This window comes from Tachysurus vachellii, chromosome 13 (genome assembly GCF_030014155.1).
Source record: "Tachysurus vachellii isolate PV-2020 chromosome 13, HZAU_Pvac_v1, whole genome shotgun sequence".
Classification (NCBI taxonomy): Eukaryota; Metazoa; Chordata; class Actinopteri; order Siluriformes; family Bagridae; genus Tachysurus; species Tachysurus vachellii.
This window is the reverse complement of record NC_083472.1, coordinates 12967857-12995000: the sequence shown is the minus strand read 5'-3', so window position 1 is coordinate 12995000 and position 27144 is coordinate 12967857. Positions and strand designations below refer to the sequence as shown.

The window sequence follows — 27144 nt, the reverse complement described above, 5'->3', positions numbered from 1 at the left end:
CTGAGTAGTACGAAGGGCTACCGGTTTGATACAAACTTCCTCAAGAGCAAAATTGCACAGATCACTTTTTAATAATAATAATAATAATAATAATATTATGGTGAAGAGACTGCTCACATGTCAATGCTAATTATTCTCCACAATTATTAACAATGATTTATACAACAATGATGAAAGGTATATTCACAAGTAATTTAGTCTTTTTCAAAAAATGTTCACATTTCTGTGCACCATTTTTAGTTTAATGTTATGGTGTTTTCAATGAACACATGTTATCTCTTCTTTGTCTGTAAATGTCTGTTAGTGGGAAGCCTGGCACTGCATTCTGCACACCAGTGTACTGTAATCTGGTGAATAATTTGACACTGCAAGTCTGAGTGAGTCTTGTAAATGTGCATCAGTAAGGCGTGTTCTGTGTTTGTTCTTGATAAAGTTCATTTTAGAAAAGGCTGATTCACAGAGATATGTTGAACCAAAAAGGCATGCAAATTTCATAGCTGCTGTGCATACAGTACACCACTGTACTTTTCTGTGTCCACAAGGCACCAAAAGTTTGATGCAGACTGATGGGCTTTGAGGTGAAGGTCATTTTGCAACGTTAGGATTTCTATCTCTACCTGTCCAGCATCCAATTTGAACAGAGCACTTAGTTGCTCAGCAGTGCATGTCATGTCCACTTGCATGAAAGGATTTGTAACGGCTTTTTCTGTCCTTAATGCGCCGCCGGGTGGGTAGTTAGCATTGAAACTTTCGTGACGCAGACTGAAGTGTCTCGCCACATTGTGCCGCTTTGCCGTCGCAACAGTCGTCCCGCAAATGAGACACACTCACTTTTCTTTGACTGACGTAAAAAGAACTCTAACTCCTCATCGTTGCTGCACCACTTCCTTGTGTCAGGAGTCGGACGTGACGTGCGCGCAATATTGACATTTGACTTCAGAAAAGGCCAGAGTTCGTTATATACATAAAACATTTTTGTTTAAATTTTTTTTATTAAATAAAATGAAATTAAATATCGTCATTTTAAAATCTACGTTAATGCAAGCGATTTTTTTATTCAAAAACTACAGCAAGGAATTTTTTTTAGGCGTAGCTATATTTTGACCAGTGCTATTTTAGAACGTGCCTAGCGGGCGCCTTAAGTGCTCCTTGCGGGCGACCAGGTGCCCGCGGGCACCACGTTGGTGACCCCTGATATAGTGTATCAGATGTACAGAAGTTTATAGCATTGGAATGGCTGTTTATCTGTAAGGGTAAAGACATTTAGTCAGACAGTCTGCCTATTATTCCTAATTGTAACCCATTCTAATATCTGGTAAAACATTGCTGGCAAATTCTAAAGAATGGAGAATACTAAGAATCAAAACTCTGACACAAGATCTCTGTGGAGTAGTAAATGCTGAATCATTCAGCGAGATCTCTTTCTCTGACTGAATTTATTATTAATTACTTATTTAATAGGTCATTTAAACATTTTATACCTTTTAAACCGGGGCCTGCCACCGTCTTTGCGGTCTCTAAGTGTTTTGTCTGTCTTGATGATGTGAGATCATTGTTTGGCAGCCAGTATCTGATTATTGAGCTAATAAAGCTGCAGCTATCTATAGCTATAAAAGTTTGACATTCATTGTATGAGAATAGCACACTTGAGTTTCAAGGTTTAGGCAGGCTGACTATATTTCCCATACTGGTTAAACAACTTCCTTACCTCCTTTTTGGAAAGATTAGAGCGTAGAAACATGTATTTATTATGACATACACGCTGATACAGTTATGCTCACGTTTTCTATCGTGCCAAGAAGTGTCTGGTGAGTGCTACTTTTAAGAGAGGGTTAAATGATAAGGGTTTTTAAGGTCTTTATCGTTTCCTTTTATTGAATTGCACAGATACGAGTTGCTTCATGTGCTCAACTTCGACCCTGTGCGGCGGAGAATGAGTGTCATAGTCAGGACCAAGATGGGTAAGTTAATGTCAGGCTAATTATTTTCTTCCCTTGTGAACTTCGAACAACTTAAAGGCTAAAGGAATGTTCTGGTCTGTGTGTTTGTGTATTCAGGTGAGACACTGCTTTTTTGCAAAGGGGCAGATTCCTCTATCTTTCCCAGAGTTAGGCCAGATGAGGTGGACAGAATCCGCATGCATGTTGAGCAAAACGCTACGGTAACCTTTCCACTGTATTCTACAGTAAATATCCGGTAGTAGAAAATCTCCAATACAGCCGTAAACACCTGTAAACCCCTGTGCTTATAGGAGGGCTATAGGACTCTCTGTGTGGCCTATAAACTGTTGAGCCCAGAGGAGTACACTGCAGCAGACGCCCGTCTAAGGGAAGCTCGACTGGCTCTGCAGGATCGTGAGGAGAGGCTCATGGCTGTGTATAACCAGGTGGAGACAGGCATGAGTCTGATTGGAGCTACAGCAGTAGAGGACAGGTCAGTGACCCAACATGCACTGCAGCTGTGGACATTCAGTGTCCTAATGTGCATTGCAGGCAGTTAATAGTATCATCACTTATCAGCAGATCAGTAATCCTTTCATGGAATTTAGGAACTTCTGTGTTAGGTCTGTGTTCCAATTTCATCAACCAATCAATAAAATATAAACAAATCTAAATAGAAATCTAATTATCCACTTGTATATGAAGTGCAGCAGGTCTAATGAAGGCACGTTCTAGGTAATTTCATGACATAAACATGTACATCTTCCAAATATGGCTCTAGCTTTGTTTTTGTTTTTTCCTGGAACTAATAAATTGGGTAACAAATTGGGCAATTTGGGTGTCGTATACCTGGAGATATTTTGACTGCTATGCATGGAACCTCTTGGAGACAATGACGCCGGCTTTGAGCTGCTGTTACGGCAGTTGGGTTTGCACTCAGGTGCCATAAATGAACATCTAATGGCTTTGACAGGAAGGAATCAGTGTTAAAACTATAAGGAATTCAGAAATTACACTGATTTAGAAGTAGCTCAAAAGCTTCTGGTTGCACAATCCACTTGATTCTATATAGTTTTAGAAAGAACATTATAAATAATCACACTCTCCAGTGTCTCCCAGATGAGGATGGGTTCTCTTTCGAGTCTGGTGCCTCCCAAGGTCTCTCTCTCATATCATCTCAGGGAGTTCTGCCTTGCCACCATTGCCTCAGGCTTGCTCATTAGGGATAAATCTAAACTAATATTACCTTAATATTCACATTTGACAGCCATAACTGTCATATGTGAATTCCCAGATCTGCTTTTTGTTACTAAAAATGTTTTGTTCTAAAATATTCTTGTCTTTCAGATTACAGGAGGAGGCTGCAGAGACGATGGAAGCTCTACATGGTGCTGGGATGAAAGTGTGGGTTCTCACTGGAGATAAGATGGAGACGGCCAAGTCCACATGCTATGCTTGCCGCCTGTTCCGGAGTAGCACAGAGCTGCTGGAGCTGACTGTCCGCACACTGGAGGATGGCGGGAGGAGGCGTGAGGAAAGACTCCATGAGCTCCTTCTGGACTACCACAAGAGGGCAGTGCAGGATGCAGCACCTGTCAAAGCTGGAATCACCAGGTCTGCAGTCTCCAAAAAGACAAATCTGTTAAAGTGGGGTTTCACTGTAGTAAAGATATGAGATATAGAACAAAGCTGCTCTTTTATAGTTCTGTTAATTTTTCCTGTCTTAGGAAGAGTGTAAATCTGAAACTTTTTAACCGTGTGTGTGTATGTGTGTATATATATGTGTGTGTGTGTGTTTGTCTGTCTGTCTCAGGAGCTGGTCCTCAGCCAATCAGGAGTATGGCTTCATCATAGATGGAGCCACACTATCTTTAGTAATGAACACATCTCCTGATGCAAACTCCAGCCGCTACAAGAGCCTCTTCCTGCAGATCTGCCAGAACTGCACAGCTGTGCTTTGCTGTCGCATGGCACCACTGCAGAAAGCGCAGGTCTGACATACACACAGGAGTCTCAGTTATACGGGTCTTTAATTGGGTTACGCTGAAAACATTGTATACGTTTATTTGTATTAATCTTTTTAGATAGTGAAACTGGTGAAGAATTCTAAAGGCTCTCCCATCACCCTGTCTATTGGAGATGGTGCCAATGATGTCAGTATGATCCTGGAGGCTCATGTGGGTATTGGTAAGTTCTACAAAACACTAGATCAGGGGCAGAGGTTTTCTAGTCTGGGTGTTATTTGTAGTTCACAGAATGGGAAAAAAAGTACCCTGTCACCATAAACATATCAAACCAAGATAAAGATACTAATAATGTTTGGTGCAGTGTGCACAGAGAACAGCCATGATTTCTTGTTGAGATCACAGAGATGATGTGCTACATTAAAAGCTCTGTTATGAGATGATGATCACACACTTGTCTGTATTAACTGCATTTAATTAGCAGTCTAGCTGTGCATGCAGTGTTAGTTAAAACATCTCACCTTTTTAAATAGGTTTGGCACCTAATAAAGAATATCTTTTATGTAATTAAAAAAAAACGTGCCCATTGTTTAATCATGTGGGTTTTTCCTCTCTGTTCTTCCATAACACTACACTTATTGGCAGTCCTTGCAATTGGGCTCTGATGAAGTCATTTTTTAAATATCCTAGAAATGGTGATTATTCAACGAGTTCAGCACACTGACTTAAAGGTAGGGTCTCTGATTTTTGAAAGCCAATGTCGACATATAAAATCACCAAAATAAACATTGCCCTAACCCAAATGGGTCCCACCCCTGTATTGATGGCTCCGCCCACACATACATATGCTACCCAGGCAACTAATGGAAAGAAATGTGTCTTTATCATAGCTGAAGGGAAGAACACAAGCATAATCATGCAAAGGACAGCATATATTAGTTCTGTGAAACAAAGCAAAACCAACGTTTACTCACCTATCGAGAAGGAAAAAAAGCGGCCTCTGCGTCTTAAGTAAAGTTGAATTTCCCGAATCGATAACTCCTGAGCTAAATGCTGTTACTAGCAAAACGCAGTTGTAGCTGCCTCTCTGCATTTCTACGATAGAAAAGAGGTGTTATTTGTGTAGTAACAGCATTTAGCTCAGGAGTTATTGACTCGGGAAACTCCAATCTGAATATGCGGCCAACTTCCCGCTCCTTCAGTTCTCTCCAGCGCTGGAAAGCTGATCCTATATTAACACGGTCCTACTTCTTGCCTTATCGTAAGCCTTTCTTCGCGTTCTTTCTTTGTTTTTATCCTCCATGTCAATGTTAAAACCGCTTTCTGCTAATGTCACACATGCGCACTGAACACTCTCTTTGCCGCATATTGAGAAGCCCCTTTCCCGCCCCTTTCTGCTCATTGGCTACACGTTTGTTTTGTTTTTTGTTTATTTTTCGGCCCGACTCAGTTTTCTGAAGCATTTCTCAAAAATCGGAGACCCTACCTTTAATATCTGAAATATAAAAATTGACATACGCATAAGTATGAATTCAGTGCAAACCTTACAAGGGCAACATCAATTAGACTTGAATTGAATGTTTTTCAATAGGAATCTGGACACACCTTAAGTGCTGGAATATTTGTATTAAAGGAAATAGAGATCATGTAGTAGTTTTGTCATAACTCTCTGTAATAAATAATTCAAAAAAATATTTTGTTCGAACCTTTTTATCTTCTCTTTGTAAGAGATATTTACATTTACATTACCGACATTTGGCAGACGGACTTATCCAGAGCGAGATATTAAAAACTACTGTGTACATTACTCTTTTCTGGTTATCTAATTTGCTAAGACAAGCCGCATTCCAAACATGCTAATATTTCACTCACTCTCTTACTCATTTTCTACCGCTTATCCGAACTACCTCGGGTCACGGAGAGCCTGTGCCTATCTCAGGCGTCATCGGGCATCAAGGCAGGATACACCCTGGACGGAGTGCTAACGTGCTATGTTGAACGTGCTAACCACTAAGCCACCGTGCCCCTGCTAATATTTCATATAGTAGCTATATAAAATTTTATATAAAATAGCTGGAGTTTGTTATATTTAGATCATTACTATCCTGCAACACAAACCTCAGGGTATGGCCTCTTTGGGAACTATGTTCATTGTGGGCACAAAAATACTTAGTTTTTTTAAGTGTCATTTCATCAGTAGAATAGAATCTTCTTGATATGTTCACAAGCTGACCTGCTTTCTTCTTGTCTTGCAGGTATAAAGGGTAAAGAGGGGAGGCAGGCGGTCAGAAACAGTGATTATGCCATTCCTAAGCTGAAACACTTAAAGAAGCTATTACTGGTGCATGGCCACCTCTACTACGTCCGCATCGCCCACCTCGTGCAGTACTTCTTCTACAAGGTAGACAAAAGAAATCGACAACACACTTTACGGTTTATTGTTTTGTCCTGAACAGATGTTTCTATTTATTTATATATTTTTCTTGTTCTTTTGTCCTCAGAACCTCTGTTTCATTTTACCTCAGTTCCTGTACCAGTTCTTCTGCGGTTGCTCTCAACAGGTGGGCATGCTGAGAAAAGCCACTTCCTGTTTATTCTTCCTTCTGTTATTTCCTTCCTCTCTCTGGCCCCTAATGATTGAGGTTTGAAGTACGCAATGCCTCTGAACCGTTTTTGAGAACATCAAAATACTTTATTAATGTGTTCTGTTTTGTCAGAAACAAAAAAAGAACACTGCATCATATGACTTGGCAAAAGCAGAATATATACTAAATGTGCTTCAACTAACCCATCTTTCCTTCCTGTTCTTTGGCATCTTAAGAGGCTTCAGTAAAAGAAATCCTTCCAGCAGTGCTATTAGCATGCATTTTTGTTAATGTTGGCTTTCATTTACTAGTAGATATTTAAATAGGATTAAATATCTGTAAATGGAAACTGCACTTACATTCCCATGCTCTGACTGTAAGGAAAATAAGAATTGTAAGTGGCCATACAGCCAGAGTCTTTACTCTTGCTGTAGAGTGTGTGTACTTTCCTTTGTGTTCGTATTAACCCCTTGTGCCATATCCCTGCCACCCCTGCCCTCTCCAGCCCCTGTATGATGCAGCCTATCTGACGATGTACAACATCTGCTTTACCTCCATGCCTATCCTGGCATACAGTCTGCTGGAGCAGCACATGGCTATTGAGGTCCTTCTACATAATGCCACAATCTACAAGTAAGACACCGAATGTTTGCTTCTTTTTTCCGTACTATCGTCACTATTGAATAATGAAGCATAATAACCGAGCAACACTACAGCTTTATCCTGAATAAAAAGGTCCGCTTTAGTTTGGCCTTGTTTTAATGATGTAAGTCAACGTATGTAGGACAATTTTAATGCATAAGAGTAATGTCACCCTCAAGAAAACGCACAGTAGATTATATTCTCAATAGTATAGGTGTATTGGTTGTATAGGGTTCAGGTTAAATTTTTTTTAATTCGTTTTTCTTTTTTTCACCTCTTCTGTAGGAATATTGCAAAGAACGCTATGTTACGGTGGCGTCCCTTCCTCTGCTGGACCATATTGGGGATTTTTCAGGGACTTCTCTTCTTCTTTGGTGTCAAATATCTGTATAACAACCCAGCACTGCAGGACAACGGCCAGGTCAGCATCATTTCTAGCTTACTTCTTTTACAGTGTTGTGAACAGAAACGGCACGGCCATTTATCCTCAATTCTCTCTGTTTTTATTTGCCAGGTGTTTGGAAATTGGTCCTATGGAACAACAGTTTTTACAGTCCTTGTTTTTACTGTTACATTAAAGGTTAGCCCCAGAAACGAGCAAATATTTTATGATTATATAAATTATATTATTTATTATTAATCTGCATTTAGATTTGTCTCGGTATATCATAATAAAATATACCTGACAGATTTCCTGCTTTCTCTTTCTCCATCAGCTGGCCTTGGACACGCGGCATTGGACGTGGATCAACCATTTTGTGATCTGGGGCTCACTGGCTTTCTATGTGTTCTTCAGCTTTTTCTGGGGAGGAATAATCTGGTGAGTGAATACAGAGAGAACGCTTAAGCTTAATCTCTCATGTCTTTTTAGGTGTAGGTGTAAAAACACTCCAATATTTTTTCACTACTTCACCACTACTGAGGATACCGGCGATGTCGCTTCGTTGGCACGTAAATAGAAACTTTAGGGGAGATGGACGTAAAGTAAACTGATGATATTTATTTTAAACAAAAAGGAAAAGAAAATAAACTGGTTGTTTTACAAGTAAACTTGATTTGGTTGTAGTAAAGGGTCTTGTTTAACGGTGTTATGGTCAATGATGGTATGCGCAAACACTGACCCCCCCTGTAGGGCCCGCTCCTTGCCACACTTTTATAACTTTATCCCATTGACACACTCATTAAAACATTACAAACATGACGTTACAAACATTACAAATTGCAATATTCAAATAATAACAAAAATATATCTGTGGCTTTGGAAGAAATCAACTCTAGCCCCAAAACTCTAGCACTACTACTGGGGTAGTTCTGGTTGTCTAATCTTATGCGTGTTAGATTGTGATATGCAACAGATTACATGCAGATCCCTGCAATTATGCCTTCACACTGTCATCCACTTTCTTTTCCTTCTCCTAGGCCATTCCTGAGACAGCAGCGGATGTACTTTGTCTTTGCTAACGTGCTCAGCTCAGTGTCTGCCTGGCTGGTTATCATTCTCCTCATCCTCCTCAGTCTCCTACCTGACATTCTCCTGGCAGTCCTGCGTAAACCCAAGGGCCCCCGTGCTCAACAGGTACTTCTTCCTTTTCATAACCTGTCATCCACTTTAAACTGGTTCATTTTCCAGTCCACATACTTTATGACTACTATCTCATCCATCTTCTGCACATCTCATTATGTTCTTCTTTTGTCACAGCCGCCATCGGCTGGAATTCCATTTACCACTGTTTTCCCTTTGTTCTGTTTTGCCCTTGGTTCCTCTCTCTCAGTCTTTCTTTTCACCTTGGAGCAGTCAGCTCAAACATCAACAAATCAAAAACATTTTAAGCATCTCTCATTTTCTGTGTTTTCTTGTATTGTCACTGTCCGGCTAACGGACGCAGAGTGAGCTGCCCTGTAAGCGGCATAAACTCGTACATAAACTTTACAATGCTAATGCTACGTTTGCACATACAGAGACTCGTGGCCACAGAGAAAAAATTTAGTTTTATGTAGCAATTACCAACGGGAGTGAAGCCGTGTGCATGTGATCCATGGTAACGAGCACACACTGCTTCTTCCTTCATCTTGTTTGATATGATGCATATATATATATATATATATATATATATATATATATATATATATATATATATATATATATATATATATATATATACTAGTGAAGTTTATACACAAACGTCAAATATCTCTCAGAACGTTTCATTTTAAAAAAGTAAAACTGATTTGGAATGCTAGCTGTGCCACTCACCATAAAAATAAGCATTATTACTATGGCAACCAGTACTAGGACTGGTGATTTTATAGTACATTGACTGGTGATCTGCTAAGATAAAAACCTCTGTCTGTGTGAACATAGCATAAAAGTCTCTCCAGAACCCAGAAACAATCAGCTAATATCACCAGCCCTGACTTGACTTGATGCTGGAGAAGAGCAGATGGAGTTGATGTGCTTCCTCACACATAGTCTTTGCTGTTCCTTCAAGCATGTCAGATAAACTGGCCAACTGCTGAGAAATGGCATATGCAGTCCAACTACGTGATTCACACATGATTAAATAACCCATCGTCACTAAATTGGATTAGAACTCATTCGGAATTGTACTGTATTACATTACTGCAGCTTTATACTGTATACTTTTTCTCTGCTTTGATGCTAAAAGGCAAGAAAAAAAGCTTGTTACAAGGGAAACTAGAGCCTAGGTTTTAGATTTTTTTTTTGGCATAGAATGCCAAAGCAAGTGAACTCTGATATTTGCTTGCAATCTCTCAGAATTACTGCAGATTTTCTACAGATTTGGGTCAAGATGCATCATGTGACATTTATCACAGCAGACATCACACCAAAGCCTCATCACGCGTGTCAAACCTGAGTACGTTTACATGTTAAACAACCGTCTCTTTAAAGAAAGCGTCACCATATCAACAAATAAAAACTATTTAATTGTTTATTTAAATAACAGCACTTTTTAATGTGTTCATTATTATTATTATTAGTTTATGTGTCACATCCTCTAAGTTTCAGTACATTACCTGTTAGTTTAGAAACATTCACTGATTAGCTTTGACACTGGCTCTAATGTCAGCACTGTGTTTCTAAAGACAATAAAGAGACAAATTAATACTAAACACATTAAAGGTTTCAGCAGGGCCGCAGTTATAAACCTGAATATTTTATATGGAAATGCTGGAGCTGGTAATTGGTCAGGCTACCTAGCACACACACACACCAAGCTTTCATCACTCTGATTATTTACTATAAATAGTGCTCAGTTTTATTTTATTCTTTTTTTAAAACACTCTCACAGGTTCTGTGTAAATCTGCTGTAAATCTCACCAATAATATTTTACAGGTTTCTAATAACATGCTTTAAATTCCCTACTTTTGACCCATTTTTACTTTTACCTCTTTCTTTCTTTCTTTCTTTCTTTTTCCCTATTCTGTTTCTCCTTTATTTGATATCTCTCTCTGTCCCTCACTTCCTCCTTCTATTTCCCTCCTGTGCGGTTCGGTGGTATAGAAGAAGCAGCGGCTTCCTTCCTCTGGGACCTCCACTATCTTCATGCTGTCGCAGACTGCCAGCACTCACAGCTTTTCCTGGAGTGACTGAGGTCTCTTTGTCTGTTTCTTCCCCTTGTGTTCTGTCTGCACTCTCTCCATACTTGTATTTGTCTTTTCCCCTATTTGTTGGGGTGTGTACTTCCGAGCGTCTCTTGGCTTGGTGTTTGGTGCTCATATTCCAGAAAGGAATGCTTGGTGGGCTTCTATGGAATTTCATGGGTTCTTGCTCAGGCCCTAGATGATGGATGGATGGATGTTAGTTAGTATGTGCTTGCCGCAGTGAGTATGCTGCTGTGTGTTTCTCAGCCCCCTGTTCTCCAGTGACTTGCTTTGTCTGTGCATGCCCAATCTGGTGAATGCAGCACACATATGCACAGATTATACCTGCATGCGTGCTGAGTCAAGTCTACACTGTTATATACACAGCTACTGTGGCTTTTCATCAAGAGTGTGTGTCTCGAAAATTATAGACTTGTGTTTGTGTTGGTGCATATTTTTGTGTGTTTATAAAAGGGAAACCTTTAAAACCTTATCCTTTACTTTAAACTGTTGTATTGCTATTAAGATGGTATAAGTAACATGACCTACATCATAAACAGGTCAGACGATGGTGTGATATGCAGCCTTCATTACCCTTTATAAAATATAAAATAACTATTTAAAAGATTTTTATAAACGCAAATTTGTTGCCCTGCGTTATGCATCCAGAGAGTGTAAGGTCACAAAATCCAAAAGTTAATGCATTATTGCCAAGCAGGTTTTCATTTATTTATCAAACTAAAAAAACAAAAGTGTTGTTCTGTGTGTGTGCCTGTGTGTGTGTGTGTGCGTGTGTGTGTGTGTGCGGGTGAGGTGGGATGGATGGGGGAATGGACGTGTGTGTGTCTTGGTTAAACTTTGCAAACACACATATAGGTTTATTCCATGGTGTCCTAAGTGTCTCACACAGTCCCCACCCTTTCAGAAGAAGTCGGCTCACTCGGGTGCAGAGGACAGCCTGTCCTCTCGGTCTTCAGCCAGGCCTCTGCTCATGAGAACCTTTTCAGACGAGTCCAATACTGTCGTATGAACAGGTACCAGACCTACCAATCACAGCCCTTTTTACTGCTCTAAGCTAACGGGGCTTTTCTCCTCTAAGGTGCTGTCCATTCAGTCATGTTTCCTGGTAAATCCCTGTACTTTCAGCCTTTGCCTGATAAGCTAGGTTCGTTTGGCAAAGTCAAATATACGTTTTAAAACTGATAAAAACATCTGTAACTACGTTTTATCAAGTTGCATCAAGATTCAACTAAACTATCTGTCAATCTATGCTATTAGATTATCTATCAATTGAAGCTATCTAGTTGTTCATTATTTCATGTAACGCATACCTGTAAATTAAATTGAAGGGTTGGGGTTAAGGTGGGATATGAAGTAAAATCTTTAGCAGGATAAACAGAATGTTCCTTTAATCCTTCTAGAGAAATCCCTTCTGTTGAAAAGCCCTTGCATGTTCTGTTGGAAAAATTCCCTGTGATTGGGTTCATGGCTAATATGTGACTTTAACTGACTAAACCCTCTTCAGCTATGTGGGTCTGGGAATCTTATATGTGGTCAGGGTGTGTGTGTGTGTGTGTATATATGTGTGTGTCTAAATGTTTGAGTCTTCTGTATTGTTCATATGCATATACAGTACACTGTCTGCATCAGTGGTCCTGTCATGATGTCCGTTACATTTTGTCTTCGTCGTTTTATTTGTCTGGTCTCTGTTGCATGTTTCATGCCCGCATTACCTAACCTGCCTAAACCTGGTCCGTGTGGTGGATTTGGTTGCAGAATCTTGGCCTTTAATGGGAACTTTGCACCATGAATGTGTGCTGTACATGTGCTTTTGCCTGCTGTGCATGTGTGCATGGTGATTAAGTCAGCTAAAGATGAGACTGTATGCATGAATCACTCACCATCATTACAGTAAATCCACTTTCCTGTTCTCCTCAGCTGTCAGCGGAGACTCTCCTTCATACAGACAGGTAAAACGATGCCACTGATAGCAGATGGCAAAGATGCCAGTGATCTGCTCTCAGCAGGTCTGTGTATGTTGTGCTCATTAAATTTTTGTTTCAAAATGTAAAACAACGAAAATGGTTTTTATTTTGTTTCTGTACATCGAATGTCAACAGTCTAAACACCACTGTAACAGTTTCAGTTTTTGTGATGAAAATTGAACCAAGGTAAATCATGTTTGGTCTGTGCTATAGCAGCTATCATAATTCAAGTGAAAACAAACACTTCAAGGTGGGGAAAAAAGAGAAAACCTACAATAACCTGGTTGCATAAGTGGCCTCTTGTAATAGGTCATGTGACTGCTCAGAATTCATCAATCGCATTCAAGCTTATGTTCAGAAGTTATTTAATTCAGTGCAAGTCTTATTATACCCACTGGGGTCTGTCACTGTCAAAAGGTGTTTATTAGAGAGAGAGCCAAACGAATTTACAAAGCATTAGACCATGAAAATGGGCAACTACAGTGTTCGAGAATATGACGGCTTTTTAACATTTATGAAACGACAAGAAGAGAACTTTTTGCAAGTCCTGCTTCCTCCCTGCATACAGACTTAATAGCCTGTTATATTCTTCACATGTCTGGGTTGTCCATGCCCTGCTACCTTTTAACATAACATGATCACATCCCCTAGACCATGTGGCAAAAAATATGGTCTGGTCTAATGTGACCAGTAGAATTTTTTTTGCCCCGAACAAGGTAGCTTATCACCCAGAGAATGCTGCGAGGAAACATGGTGGTGGTAGCATCATGTTCTGGGGCTATTCTTTTCACCTGGGACTAGAGTTTTGTCGAGATAGCGGTAATCATGGATCTCACCAAAGGAAGAGTGGATTGCCAGATCAAGATGTACTAGTAGGTAGACTGTAGACTCCTAAACCCACTGAGTGATGTATTATAAGCAAAAGGTGTACTAACAAAGTATGTTAGTTCAGGGATGTTCACACTTATACAACCAGGTTATTATAAATTGTTTATCTTTGTTTTCCAATTTTGCTGCTTGTTGTATCATATACATTTTGAAACCAAACAAATGAACAGATTGTACACAGACCTCAATACCACAGCCTGGCTAACAAAATCAAATCAAAACTCAAAATCAAGCAATGCTCTAATCACTTCCAATCTTATCCAAGCATATATACAAAAGCTGAAGAATTGGGATGAATGATCACTTCATCTTGTTTTGATTCGGGATGCTGGTGAGATTTTTAATATCTTTCTTAAGGAATATTTCTTAAATATTGCCCAAGTATGCAGACTTTTTTATTTATAGCTATACATAAATGATCTGAGCACTTTAATAGAAACCTATACCTGTGCTCATTCATATAATTATCCAACCATCTAATCAGGCAGAAAGAGGTTTTAAAATTGTGTTTTCAGTCATTTGTTGTTGTTGTTGTTGCTATCGAGATGGGCTGGTTGGTGCAGAAACTGCTGATCTCCTGGGATTTTTACTTAAAATACTCTGTAGAGTTTACACAGGTTTGGGGTGGGGAAAACAATTAAATACATTATGTGACAAGTCTTTGGGTGGAAAGACCTAGTTGATGAGAGAGGTCAGAGGAATAATAATTGCTCAAATAACCACTCTTTACAAAAATGATTAGGAGAAAAGAATTTAAAATACACAATAAACCTTGAGGCCTACAACGGCAGTTGAAGACTAGAAAAACATTGCCAAGTCTTTCTCCAGTATTGATCCATCCAGTTTGTGTCTTCTTGTAGGCCATCATGGGCAATTTGCCTCAACTATTGTGTGCTGAACTTTCTGATATGCTTTTCTGCTCATCACGATTGTAAAGGTAAATTATCGGAGTTACTTTAGGCAGTTCTTTATCTCGAACCAGTGTTGCTATTTTAATGTTACTTATTACTTTTATCTCTGACTGTTTTGTATAAAAATCCAGAGACATCAACATTTCCTGAAATATTTCAACCAGCCTGTCTGGCACTAACAACCATGTCAGACTCCGTGAGATTACGGCGAGATTACATTTTTTTTTTCCCCCATTCTGGTGTTTGATTTGAACATTGTCCGTGGTGGTTCGACTTTAAAACCTGTGCCCTGTGTAGAAATGATGCTTCATTGCATGTACTTCTGTTCTTACTACAGATCACAACCATCACTACATTGTCCTACAAGCTTCTGAAAGAGCGCTACTGAAAGGCATGGAAAAGATTGGAGGAAAATCCCCAAGCTATACTGGCTGTCGGTCCTCCTGCCTGATCAAAAACGGACAAGAAAACAGGAGCAGCTAAATGAAAATGAATCAAACCAACAAAGCCTTTCCATACCAGGCCTGGATCCAGCAGATTGACGGCCCTCCGGCTCTTTTTTCACTTTGTTCCTTTGTTACTGTTTCTCGTATGACTTCACATATGCATACTGTGTCGCAGGTCCTCACAGCACGTGCCACTTTTCAACCACCATGTTTAATGATCCATCCACCATGTCCTGCTTCTGCATGGGACAGCTCTCACCAGTGCCACATTCCCTCATCATTCCAGCAGGGCTTTTTTTTTCTTTTTTCTTCTTGTTTCTTTTTTCTTTCGAGGTTTCTGGTCTAGATAATGTCAGACGTTCAAGATTGTGGGCTTTCTCGAACATGCTGTATCGATGGCCCTGACCTTAATGGTTTACAAAGCTGCCTTTTAACAACATGCTGTATGTCCATTTGAGTTATAAGAGAGCTTGTGCATGTGTTTTCTTGACGGGTGTGTGTGTGTGGTCAAAAGTGTGCAAACATTTCTTTAGATTATAGTTTATAATGGTGCAGGGATCACTTGAGACATCAGATTATACATTACTGATTGTGTATTTCCATCAAATGTTTGCTGAGAACCAAAAAAAGGTATTCTGGAGTGCTTGCTCTCCGTAACCTGTCGTGCATGTGCGACGTATGTATGTGTTTTGTCAGATAGACTGCGGTGAACTTGACACATCTTTAACCCGAGTGTGGAAAACCGTGCACAGTGTGTGTCTTTGTGCTGACCCACGCTCAGTTTTTTCCTTTTTATTGTTGATTTTGCCTTTAACACAAGCATAGCATTTGTCTCCGGCTCCTTTGTTCTGTCCTTTACCTACTTTGCGCTTCTTTATACATTCCATTTTTATGTGCCATGGTTTCAGTCACTTTCTCACTTCTTACTGATTTTGCTTTTTGACTGTGTGAATCAATCTGACATATTTATTTACATAGTTTTAGTCACAAAGGTTATATTTTTATGATGTGTATCTTTTTATCATCAGGAACAGTAGGTTTAGCCTGTGTAATCCCACATGCTGGGTTAATTGGATGTTTGAGAGCAGGGATAGCTGTTAGATCAGCACTTCACACATTACCGGGTTGGTTTCAGGTTGGAGCGGTGCACAAGGTCACATCTCAATATGCCCTTTAACGAGAGCTGAATGATTATATGTATGTACTTGCTAGTAGCCCAAAGTGGGCATAAAGAACCAATTTTTGGCATGCTTTATCTTTAAAAAAAAAAAAAAAAAAAAAAAAAAAATTGGTCACGTTTTGAAATCATTCAGATCCAGAAGGCATTGTGCCCCGTTACAGCTTGACCAGATTTGAACCAGCTGTATGTGCATTACTGTGAGATCAGTGGCGTGTGTTAGACCTCTGACTGTGTCATGATGCCAAGCATCTTAAGCTCAGATTTCAGTTAGCCTACAAGCACTTTCTAATTCTGTCATTAATTGCTATTTTGAGAAAAGAATACATGTATAAGCTCTATATTGTATTTTTTATTTCAGTTGTCTGATGATTTATTTTGACTGGGTTACACAGCCATTTAGCAGCAACATTCTGAGATAAAGTCTTAGTCTGAGTCACAGTGCATGTGTGTATAATGCACACATACACCAGGGCCTGGACATTTTTGTGTGTGTGTGTGTGTGTGTACTCAGAATGGGAATGGGTGAACGGGACCTGCTTGCAATGTTTCAAATACCTTTAAATTACATCAGAGATGCTATTTTCACAGCTTATAACTGTTTGATTGTCATACTTGCCTGAAAACAAGAAGAAAAACATTGACTGTATTTTTAATGCACCCTTTTCCAAGCTGTTTTATAAGAAAATAGGAGGAAAATGGCCAAAAAAAAAATGCAAGAATGAGGGTGAAAACTCGGACAGTGGTCAAGATGTGGTGCTGATGGAAATCCAGCACAAACAAAGGCAGCCATGTCCTCTGTCAGGACCCTCAGGCTCTGACCCTCTGAGCTGAATGTACCTCTTTAACACCAGTCAGATCCAAAAAAAAAATCTTTATATAATAAAACTGTTTTGAAATCAAGACTCTTGTTGACTGAGTTGCTTTAACTGTAAATAAATTTAATAGAAATATTTTGTTTAAAATATATTCGTTTAATTTAATTAATTGCTTGTTTTGTGAAACGCTGTCACCTCTGCAGCAGAACCAACCCAGTCACTGAGGGTCCAATTCACAGTGCTGGTCCTGGGTTGCATCAGGAAAGGCATCCACCATAAACCTGTGCTAAAAAATAATAATTTAAAAAAAAAAAAGTTTTGTGAAACAATTTATTCAAAACTTGAGAGGTAGACTCCTTTGTGAAGCTCTCCTATAAAACTAATTGAGGCGTTGGTTGTGTCAAACCTCCAGATGAATATTGTTCTTTCAGCTGCTCCCTGTTCTTTGATTTGGCACAGGTTTTACCACAGATGCACTTCCTGATGCAACCCTTTCGTTTTATACAGGCTTTGGACCAGCACTGAGAGTTAGCACTTCAGTAGCAGGATTAGCTCCTTGCCCAGGAATCGAACCATCGGCCGTGACCATGAGAGCACGGGATGCTGCTGCTGGACCACCAGCCGGTTTTCCAGAGGAATACTGTTAAAATTTCATCCATTTCGTTGTACATTTTCCTTACCTTATGTATTTCATAGTGTTAAAGTCCTTATTATCATAGAGCAAGAACACACTTCAAAGCCCTTTTTTTTCCCCCTCATGGTTGTTTTTTCTTTTCATAGTTTTTCACAAAGAATCACTGACAGTTTCAGTGGCGTTAAACATTTAACAACCCACCAATCCACCATCAGACCTAACTGTGTGTACCTAACCTTTTCCATGTAAAGAAAATGGACCAATCAACACAGGAGAATTTTTCTTTTCATCAGAAAGAAATAAGGCATGTGGCTGAGCGGGTACAGTATACTATAACACTCAATTGTGAGAAGCAGAGTAAAACATGCCTAAAATGTAAAACTAATAAGACAATAAAAGAGCACAGCTTAACAAGTCTGTTAAAAATGTTTGAGAAGCCTGAGAGAGTTTAGCAGAAGCTTGGTGAATCTGTCCCTTAAAGAGTGGGTAATTGGACTGATGCCAAACTAGCTCACAATATATTTGATACACCAATATAGACTTTCACCTGCTTAAAACAACGTTGTGCAGAGATTGCAGAAGAATTCACGTGCCACTGGATACCATCCCATTCTTTTCACCTTCCCCCCTATTCTTCTCCCAAAATCTCTGATTTTTATCCAGTGGAACAGGAATGGTACCTTTGGTGGAAGGCTAGATTAGATTACTGATTTAGATCAACAGTGCAAATGGATAAAAGAATACAAAATAGTGCAAATGATGCATGATGTGTGTAAATGAGTCCAGAGATTAAAGTAATTAAAGAAAGGTCCATGCTGTGAAGGTGTAAAGTGGAATAGGGGTAGTGACTATAATTCCTGTTGAAATGATTGAAAAACAAGATTTCTTAGGACAAAGCTGAGGACACTGACTCAGTATTGTTAGAGTTTATAGATGTTGGAAAAACATGGAGGAGAATTTTGATTTCATCAGTGAATCTGTGTATACTGAAAGTTTGATGTCAGCTTTATGGCAGTGGAAAGAAAAATCTAATAACAGGATTACAGCATTTGCCCATCCACTTACTAACTCCCCCAATACACAGCAGCTACCACCTGGGGCAAATGCATCCTTCAAGATTTTGGGTAAATTGGGAAATTTATTGTTAAATATTATACAGTAAGAGTCAACAAGAAGGCAAGGCAACTAAACAGAATGACTCCTAAATATTTGAAGTAGTTCAGTTTGTTTCAGTTTTTTTTCTATAGTTCTTTTAACAGATATTTTCCAAAAGCAGCTTCACAGGAACTCAGATGTGACAGTGGAAAGGAATAAGTCAAGGAGGAAACTTCCACAACTGTATACAACAACATCATTAAGTGCTAATTGTGTTGAGAAGGTGTTTAGATGGAGCATCACTTTCTTTAGGTTACAACAGCAGTTCTTAGCTACAAATCTACAGTATGCAGGAATTATTATCCACTAAGGAAAGGGGGAGACATGAGCAAAAACTGTTATGGGGAAATCTTTGCAGTAGAGGGTGAGTCACAAGGCTCCATCAGTAGAATTGTGTCAGGTTCAGACACTAGCTTCACATGCGCCTATACTACAATGGTTTCAGTCAGCTTTGTGGTCGGGTCTTCATCTGCGATCATTTGAAGCCTTCGTTTAATGTTGGGTCTGTGGTGAACTCGGAAATTGAGCTTGACCCATTAGTTCCTCAGGAGCTCTTGGTTGCTTAATTCCATCCGACTACAAACTATTGTAGAAAGGACATTATTTCCAATTACTGTCCATTATCACCCAAATGACAATGTGTACCCTTCTGAGTCTGGCCCGCTAAGCAAGGTAAATATTTATAAGTAATTATAACGTGTTATAGTGACTCCTAAATATTTTAACCTAAGTTGAAATTGACGGTAATGGAATTAACGTTACACTTATTTGGTCTGTTCGTCCGCCGAACAGGCCGTGTAACCTTTATTAATTCTATGAAGGAGGTATCTTCCCGGCCAAGAAAGATTCACTTCCCTTTTACTTTATACCGTAATTTAAATTAAATTAACTTAATAGAGCATGTAGTTCAGACCAGATGTTGCAGGTACCTTAAGTTTGTGAGCAATACTCAGAGACAATCACTTGTGGAACAAAATATGGCGTTTAATGAATGAGACAAACACAACATAAAACTAACTACACAAACAAACAAAAGAAATAGAGAAACAAAAATGAAAATAAAATACACAAAAGAAATTGAAATTGGGGAAAGGGAGGAAGAGACTGGAAAAGAAGAAATTAGAAAGGAAGGAAAGGAATGGCAAGCTTAGACACCAAAATTAAATCACACCCTAACTGGGAAATCATCACAGAAACTTAAATTCACCTTACGATTCAATGCGAATTTCCTACTTAAAATACGCATCTAAATTGATTGGTAGAGGAAACAGTTACTTGCATTGGCTTGCGGCACAAGAGTCTGGATGTAACAGAGAAATCTCAGTCAGGATGGGGTCAGACCTTCTTCCTGAAGATGGTTCTGGGAAGTGAAGCTTGCTGGAAGTTCTTTTAAGGAAGATGGAGTCGTCTCTAAGCTGTTCCGAAAGTCTGACCGCGGATTGGTGGTGTTTGTGACAAATTAAAGGTCCCAAACTCCACCCATCTTTGTGGAGATGGCCAATACTACGGCCCGGATTTCGGAAGGAAAAACTCCCTTTGTTTCAGGTGTCTGTGGGCGTGGTTTATCTATAAAACTTTAGAGGAATTTAAAGTTTTATCCAAGGTATATTAAGACGGTATGGCACCTTTCATGCTCAAATAAAATACACCATTGTTTGAAAAATGAGTAACTGATAATTTTGTGGTCACTAATGTGGTCACACATTTGGATACTAAACATGAAGGGGAATGACGGTATAAAAGCAGCGGTACACTACATACACAGATCAGTAATCAAAGTGTAACTGATGTTACTACGATATTGTGTTCTGATAAAGGAAAAGAAACAAAAATGAAACACAAAACAAAATGCATTTTCATTAGGGAAATGAAAAACAGATAATTTTGTATACATTCTGACATCAGACCTTAAAAGGACATACAGCATTAGAACAGGTATACATTAACATGCCAGGGTCAGTAATTAAAGTATAACTGATGTTAATCCAGTGTTGTGTTCTGATACATAAATAAAATACAACCTTGTCAGGAAAGTGAGGAGCAAATAATTTTAAGTCAGGCAAGCCTTAACAGAAGAAACACATTACAACAGGGTTATAAGAATAAGAATCTTAGAGTATTTTATCTACTTGTTTTATTAGTAAAAGGAATGTCCCATTGTGTTGTGTGTTTGTGGGTGTGTGTGTCTGTTCTGGTTGAGGGTCCCTATGAATTAAACCAGAGAAGCGGCATGGGGTTATCTGGTTTGTGGTAGGATCCAGACATTCTGGAGCCAGTTGTGTGTGTGTATGACACTGTGGAATGCAGTCCCTCAATAAAATTGTAAACTGGAAATCTAAATGACCTGTACCAGATGCTACACATCTCAGGGAGCTTTTCCTTTTCAGTGTTGCCTTCGTGATAAATAGTAACTTAATTTTAACCTGTTCACCTCTAGGCCTATTTTTGAGCATTAAAATATTTGGGTATATCTTTTCATGTGACAACACTGAAGAAATGACACTTTGCTACAATGTAAAGTAGTGAGTGCACAGCTTGTATAACTGTAACTTTGCTGTCCCCTCAAAATAATTCAACACACAGCCATTAATGTCTAAACCGCTGGCCACAAAAGTGAGTACACTCCTAAGTGAAAATGTCCAAATTGGGCCCAAAGTGGCAATATTTTGTGTGGCCATCTGTATTTTCCAGCACTGCCTTAACCCTCTTGGGCATGGCGTTCACCAGAGTCTCTGAAGGGAGAGGATCATACTTTGCTTCAGTACGTCACAGTACATGTTGGCATTCATGGTTCCCTCAATAAACTATAGCTCCCTAGTGCAACAGCACTCATGCAGCCCCAGACCAGGACACTCCCACCGCCATGCTTGACTGTAGGCAAGGCACACTTGTCTTTGTACTACTCACCTGATTGCCACCACACACGCTTGGCACCATCTGAACCAAATAACTTTATCTTGGTCTCATCAGACCAAAGGACATGGTTCCATTAATCCATGTCCTTAGTCTGCTTGTCTTTAGCAAACTGTTTTCAGAAACTGAAACAGGATTTCTTGTGCATCATCTTTACAAGAGGCTTCCTTCTTGGATGACAGACCAATTTGATGCAGTGTACGACGTTTGGTCTGTGCACTGACAGACTGACCCCCACCCCTTCAGGCTCTGCAGCAATGCTGGCAGCAATCATACATCTATTTCCCAAACACAACCTCTGGAAATGATGCTGACCACGTGCACTCAACTTCTCTGGTTGACCATGACGAGGCCTGTTCTGAGTGGAACCTGCCTTATTAAACCGCTGTATCGTCTTGGCCACCGTGCTGCAACTCAGTTTCAGGGTCTTGGCAGTCTTCTTATAGCCTACGCCATCTTTATGTAGATCACCAATTCTTTTTTCAGATCCTCACAGAGTTCTTTGCAATGAGGTACCATGTTGAACTTCCAGTGACCAGTATGAGAGTATGAGAGTGTGAGAGCGATAACACCAAATTTAACACACCTGCTCCCCATTCACACCTGAGACCTTTTAACACTAACGAGTCAATTTTTTTTGTCACAGAGTGCTCTTCCTTATACCACTGGAATCTGCTTGTGTGTTTGTATCGTGTAATGTTCGATTGCTTGTGTCAGTTTTGTTGTGTGCACAATGATTACGCATTTTTTCCGCCTGTTCATTTAGCCGCTTGGTGTTGGAATTGTGTTTTGTTCATTTGTTTGTTTGTGTAGATACATTCAGGGTATATACAGTATGCTTAAGAAATTATTTATTATTTCTGTCCTGGCTCACCCCCAGCTAGGGTGAATCAATTTTATTCTGTTTCTATACATCTGTAAAGCTGCTTTGATACAATGTGAATTGTTAAAAGTGCTATACAAATAAATTGAATTGAACTGAAAAGAACAAACAGAGTACAAGTAAAAATTCTGGCATGTTTAGCTACAGTATGACAGTTTAACTAAAAGGGAGAGACAGCCGAGTGCCAAATATTTTGAATTGTACATTTCAGTTCATATTCTAAAACTAAAATATTAATGGTGAGAAGGTCTGTATGCTTATTTTTCCCCTCTTTTTGCTATCACCTCTGTAGCAGCTGGTCTCTATTATAGAACAAGCCTGTGATCTTTATTCCTAATATTTCATATCCCCCAAAAAAGGAAAGACTGACTAGAAAGAAGAAAGACAAAATTATCTGACATGACTTGGTTTCATTTTTTACAAACTAAACGGCAGCAGTTTTAACAGGGATGAGCAGATCTTTTATAATTTATCATTTTTATATACAGATATATTCCAGTGACCCTCAGTGAGCTGCTGTTGTAAATATAGGTTATGGAAAAATTATTTCCCTAAAAGAGTGGAAATATCAGATAATACTGGAAATAAACACTTACCTGCAATTGTTCTTATCTGACAATAAGTTCTCTATCCATGTTTGTTTATGTTTCCAGTGTACTGCATTGCTCTGTTGTTTTCTGATACGGATAATGAGTGCAAAGCAGTGGAAACGTTTTCCCCCACATTTTCATTCACTGTGTGTGTGTCTGTGTGTGAGAGAGAGTACCAACATTTATTGTTGCCTTATGCATGAACCTCCACCTAGAATACACAGCAGCAGTGGAGCATATTTGCCCCTCCCTTTATGTCAGACTGACCAATCAGGGGATTGGAGAGAGCAATAGAGGGAGGAGCCTGGAGCTGGAGTGTCAGCAGCTTCACACAGAGCTGCAGCACTGACGCACTCTCATCCACAGTGGTGTGTAGACAGAGGGCTGTTATGGATTGCCAATTTGCAGATGAGGTTTTACTCTTTGAGACAGGATGATGTCTTTACATGCAACATTTCTCTACCATATGCACTGTGTGCTGTTTTTTAGCATAGGGTGAACTGTATATAGTCTGACACCTCTCCTGGTGTCAGCAGTGTGTGTTCTTGGTTCATTTTCCTAGATGACATCCTGAGTCGGAATACATACTTTGCTTCAAGTAATTATCAGGAGAGGAGCCCTTATCCAGCTGTGGGCTCGGGACTTTTCACTACTTTTAGGAACCAGTGGAAGGGGAGGATGTGAGGGCCTGGAAGGCCCGATAGCGTGGTGTTCTCCCCTGAAGCACAGCTAGGGAATGGGCCCAGGATCTCTGCTCCAGCCTCAGAGAGACATGGAGGACTATTACAGTCTTCTGCAGGCTGGCACTGAGCTGGAGAACACACTGCAGCGTGAGTACTCATCACACACAAACTCCTCCTGGGACCTGGGTGTATAGATTAGGAAACATCACACAGCCATGGTTTTAACTTCTGCGTCTGCTTGTTTGCGCTTATTGTTCATCTCTAGGCAACATAATAGTGGTGCAGCATGGATTATTATAAACCCTGAAACAAATTTGACCCAGATTCTGAATTTGTTGTTTATAATGCACACATAGAATTCATTGGCTTTGCAGTGTCGATAAGACTTGGGAAGACTCAGTGATCATATTTCCATACGGTATGATATCAATGTCTGGACAATGTCTGTGGACATCACAATACACTAAGATTATGCTGGCTAGGATTGTTACCTCTACAACACTAAACAACTACTATTTTATTTTCTATGCTTTTACTTTACTTGCTATTAATATCATGAAGTTATAGCTTTTCATAATATTTTTAATTACAACTGCTGCTTTTTTATATGCTTTCAGTATAAAACCAAAATACCATGATTATGTATTGTGAAAATGTTAATGTTGTGAAAATTTCCCCTTGCCCCAATTTTATGTTCACAGTAACTATTTGTTAATATATTTATTTCATAATGAGAATGAAATGCTGCCCATCCTGGCTGGCAGATGTGTATGTAATCTCCTTCTCATCACACACAAGAGCAGTTTCACTAAGGTGGGATGGGATGCTGAGAATGACATTCACGTTGCACTGCACCAGATGGCAGAGCAGCCACCAACACAGTAGTTACCCCCCTTGCCCCGAGTCTCCTTCTCTTCATTTCCCTCTGCAGCCCCAGAACATGGCTCCTGCCTGAAACAGTGACTCAGCATGTAAGTGCAGTAATGCTTAGCTTCACTGTCCAGTTTGTGATCTCATCTCTCCTCCACAAGCACACACTGATAAAAAGTTATCAGTGACCTGAAGGATGTGCTCTTGATTCCACAATAGTCTACAAGCTTCGACCTTGTTTATTGTGTATTATATGCTGATTAGGACACAGATTCTGTTTGTGGTGCCACTTTATTGGCCTCTGCTCCATTTGGAGGTAATTCTGCAGCATCGCAGGTCTATTTTTACCTGATGTTATGATTAGTACTGTACGCTGTAATGACCAGGGTAACATGATCCAGTTCTTCTCAGACTTGGATTAGTTCAGTGTACATAGAAACTGATGTACTGGTGTAAAGTCAGTTTAAATCTCCACTGTCCTATATATCTCTGTACACTAGAGTAAAGACCACAATTAGAATCCATATTCCAGTTGTCCAAGTCCTCATTTCTAAAGTGGTTGTATTTTAAGCAGGCTAAGAACAATGCGCTGTCAAGCCTAACAATGTATAGCTGATTGTTTACTTTGGACTAAAATTACATAATAGAAATACTAAAACATGATAATGATTACAAATCTATCTAGCAGACTCTGTTTCTGTCACATTCTTCCCAACAATCACTCAGTCAGCTATTAATCCCCTTTTACACTAAATGCCCTCACAACAAAGTCTCCTTTTAGGGTAAGAAAATATGATCAGCAGTCAATATGTGTGTGTACAGTATGTTTGTCTAGTGTGTGTGGATTGATGTGAGTCTCTGCTTTTCTGCAAGAAGGAAGGACACACACAAGGACAGTCGCACAAACACAGGGTTAGTGAGAAATTTAACTTTAGCTTCGATTGCATTGGCATATTAGGTCAAAACGGGAGTGTAAATAAGGGGTATTGAGAGAATTGATGAGGTATGAATTTATAAATAAAAAGATTATTTGTAATAATGTGGTGTTGCACCTCCAAGTACTTGTATATATTGCAGTTCAGTATTTGAAATGTGGGGGGAAATCTATAGTTATATGTCTAGACATTGCCAGTTTAAATTGCTTGTTAAGAAAAGTAAAGTAAACTTTAATTAAAGCAGCAAAATGTAAAAGATTTGCACAAAGCCCAAAGTAGGTGTGACTGTTGTCCCCATTGTGCAGCATGAATAGATCTTGCCATTCCTCATCTGTGTACTATGGTAATAAGTTAGTCTTGCCAAAAATAAACTCACTCTCAGTAATAACACCAAGTATCAATCAAGGTGACGTTGTCTACCAGTTTATACACTGCAGTGAATGTAAGGTGTGTGTGTGTGTGTGATTACAAAGGGTATTATTAAAATAATGATATGGTGAATTCATTCAGAAAAACCCATTTTGGCTGATCACCTAGAAGGAATCTCTCATATCTTCCTGTATGAAGTCTAATGTTCTTAACAGTAATAACTGTATCAGGATCAGATAAGTTGTAAAATGTTATGAGTTTGTATCCACACAATCTAGTTAGCACTCAGCTGAGCTGTGCATGTACGCATACTGAGCAAATAGACGGTTCTACAAACATCATTTGAGCGCCCAGAGTTGGTAATAAAGGAGAAGACTGGCTCTAGGTCTATGTGCTTTGCCATGGGCTGTGTGTGTAAAGACAACATAATGTCAGGACATGACTGGATCCTCGGATAAAAGGCATTTTATTGGCATGGAAGAACAAACATGGAATAACATTCAAGCATTAAATGAGCAACGCAACATATTTGTTGGAGTATTTTTTCCATCCATTTTAACATGCATTTACACTCTTATCTCTTATCTACTGTACAATAACTGCTTTTAAAATGACATATTTGACTGTTTAAATTATTAAAGAAATTTATTTATTTACTTATAATGGTATTTCAAATTATGCTAACATGACAGATGCTTTTGTGGAAGATGAATGAATACATTTCAATTTTATTAAAAAAACAGTGCAGCAAATATCCTAACTAAAAATATCTTGAATAAAGGATTATTAGACATTATCTAATATTTGGGATTCAAACTTGTAACCTTACGATCAGTAGTCCAACACCTTAACCACTAGGCTTGACATATAGACATCCTATTCTTTAATATTTCTATTATGAAATTATTGACCATTAAACATATTTCTAGACATTTATACATTTCATTCTTTATTGTCTTATTCTGTAGGGAAATCATTTTACGTAATTGATATACAGACTTATCTGGAAAAAAATCAAGTACGGAATAGGACATATTTAGAAATATGCTTTAAAACATTTCATTTTTTATTATTTTTATTATATATTTAAGGTATCTAAGATATTTTTAAGATATCATTTTTGCACTTCTCTCATGCTACAACATTTTTCAG

At 39.1% G+C, this 27144-nt stretch overlaps 2 protein-coding genes across 9 annotated transcripts in view; both read left to right on the top strand.

The window, feature by feature from the left end:
* atp11c (ATPase phospholipid transporting 11C) overlaps positions 1 to 17045 on the top strand; it is a 61147-nt gene extending 44102 nt beyond the window's left edge. Inside the window, exons 16-31 of one of the 8 annotated variants that reach the window (XM_060885529.1) lie at positions 1888 to 1961; positions 2058 to 2161; positions 2252 to 2433; positions 3288 to 3554; positions 3754 to 3931; positions 4025 to 4127; positions 6160 to 6305; positions 6406 to 6465; positions 6995 to 7122; positions 7417 to 7552; positions 7646 to 7711; positions 7848 to 7951; positions 8551 to 8707; positions 11664 to 11769; positions 12674 to 12705; positions 14857 to 17045. In XM_060885529.1, the coding sequence (XP_060741512.1) occupies positions 1888 to 1961; positions 2058 to 2161; positions 2252 to 2433; positions 3288 to 3554; positions 3754 to 3931; positions 4025 to 4127; positions 6160 to 6305; positions 6406 to 6465; positions 6995 to 7122; positions 7417 to 7552; positions 7646 to 7711; positions 7848 to 7951; positions 8551 to 8707; positions 11664 to 11765 (1807 nt within the window). In that variant the 3' untranslated portion in view covers positions 11766 to 11769; positions 12674 to 12705; positions 14857 to 17045. Of the gene's footprint in view, positions 1 to 1887; positions 1962 to 2057; positions 2162 to 2251; positions 2434 to 3287; positions 3555 to 3753; positions 3932 to 4024; positions 4128 to 6159; positions 6306 to 6405; positions 6466 to 6994; positions 7123 to 7416; positions 7712 to 7847; positions 7952 to 8550; positions 8708 to 11660; positions 11770 to 12673; positions 12706 to 14856 lie in introns of all 8 variants that reach the window. The other 7 variants (XM_060885528.1, XM_060885524.1, XM_060885521.1 and 4 more) reach the window with 7 other exon arrangements.
* A 6461-nt stretch (positions 17046 to 23506) lies between these two features.
* mcf2a (MCF.2 cell line derived transforming sequence a) overlaps positions 23507 to 27144 on the top strand; it is a 34351-nt gene continuing 30713 nt past the window's right edge. Inside the window, exon 1 of the mRNA XM_060884976.1 lies at positions 23507 to 23965. Coding sequence (XP_060740959.1) covers positions 23872 to 23965 — 94 coding nt within the window. The 5' untranslated portion in view covers positions 23507 to 23871. The remainder of the gene's footprint in view (positions 23966 to 27144) is intronic.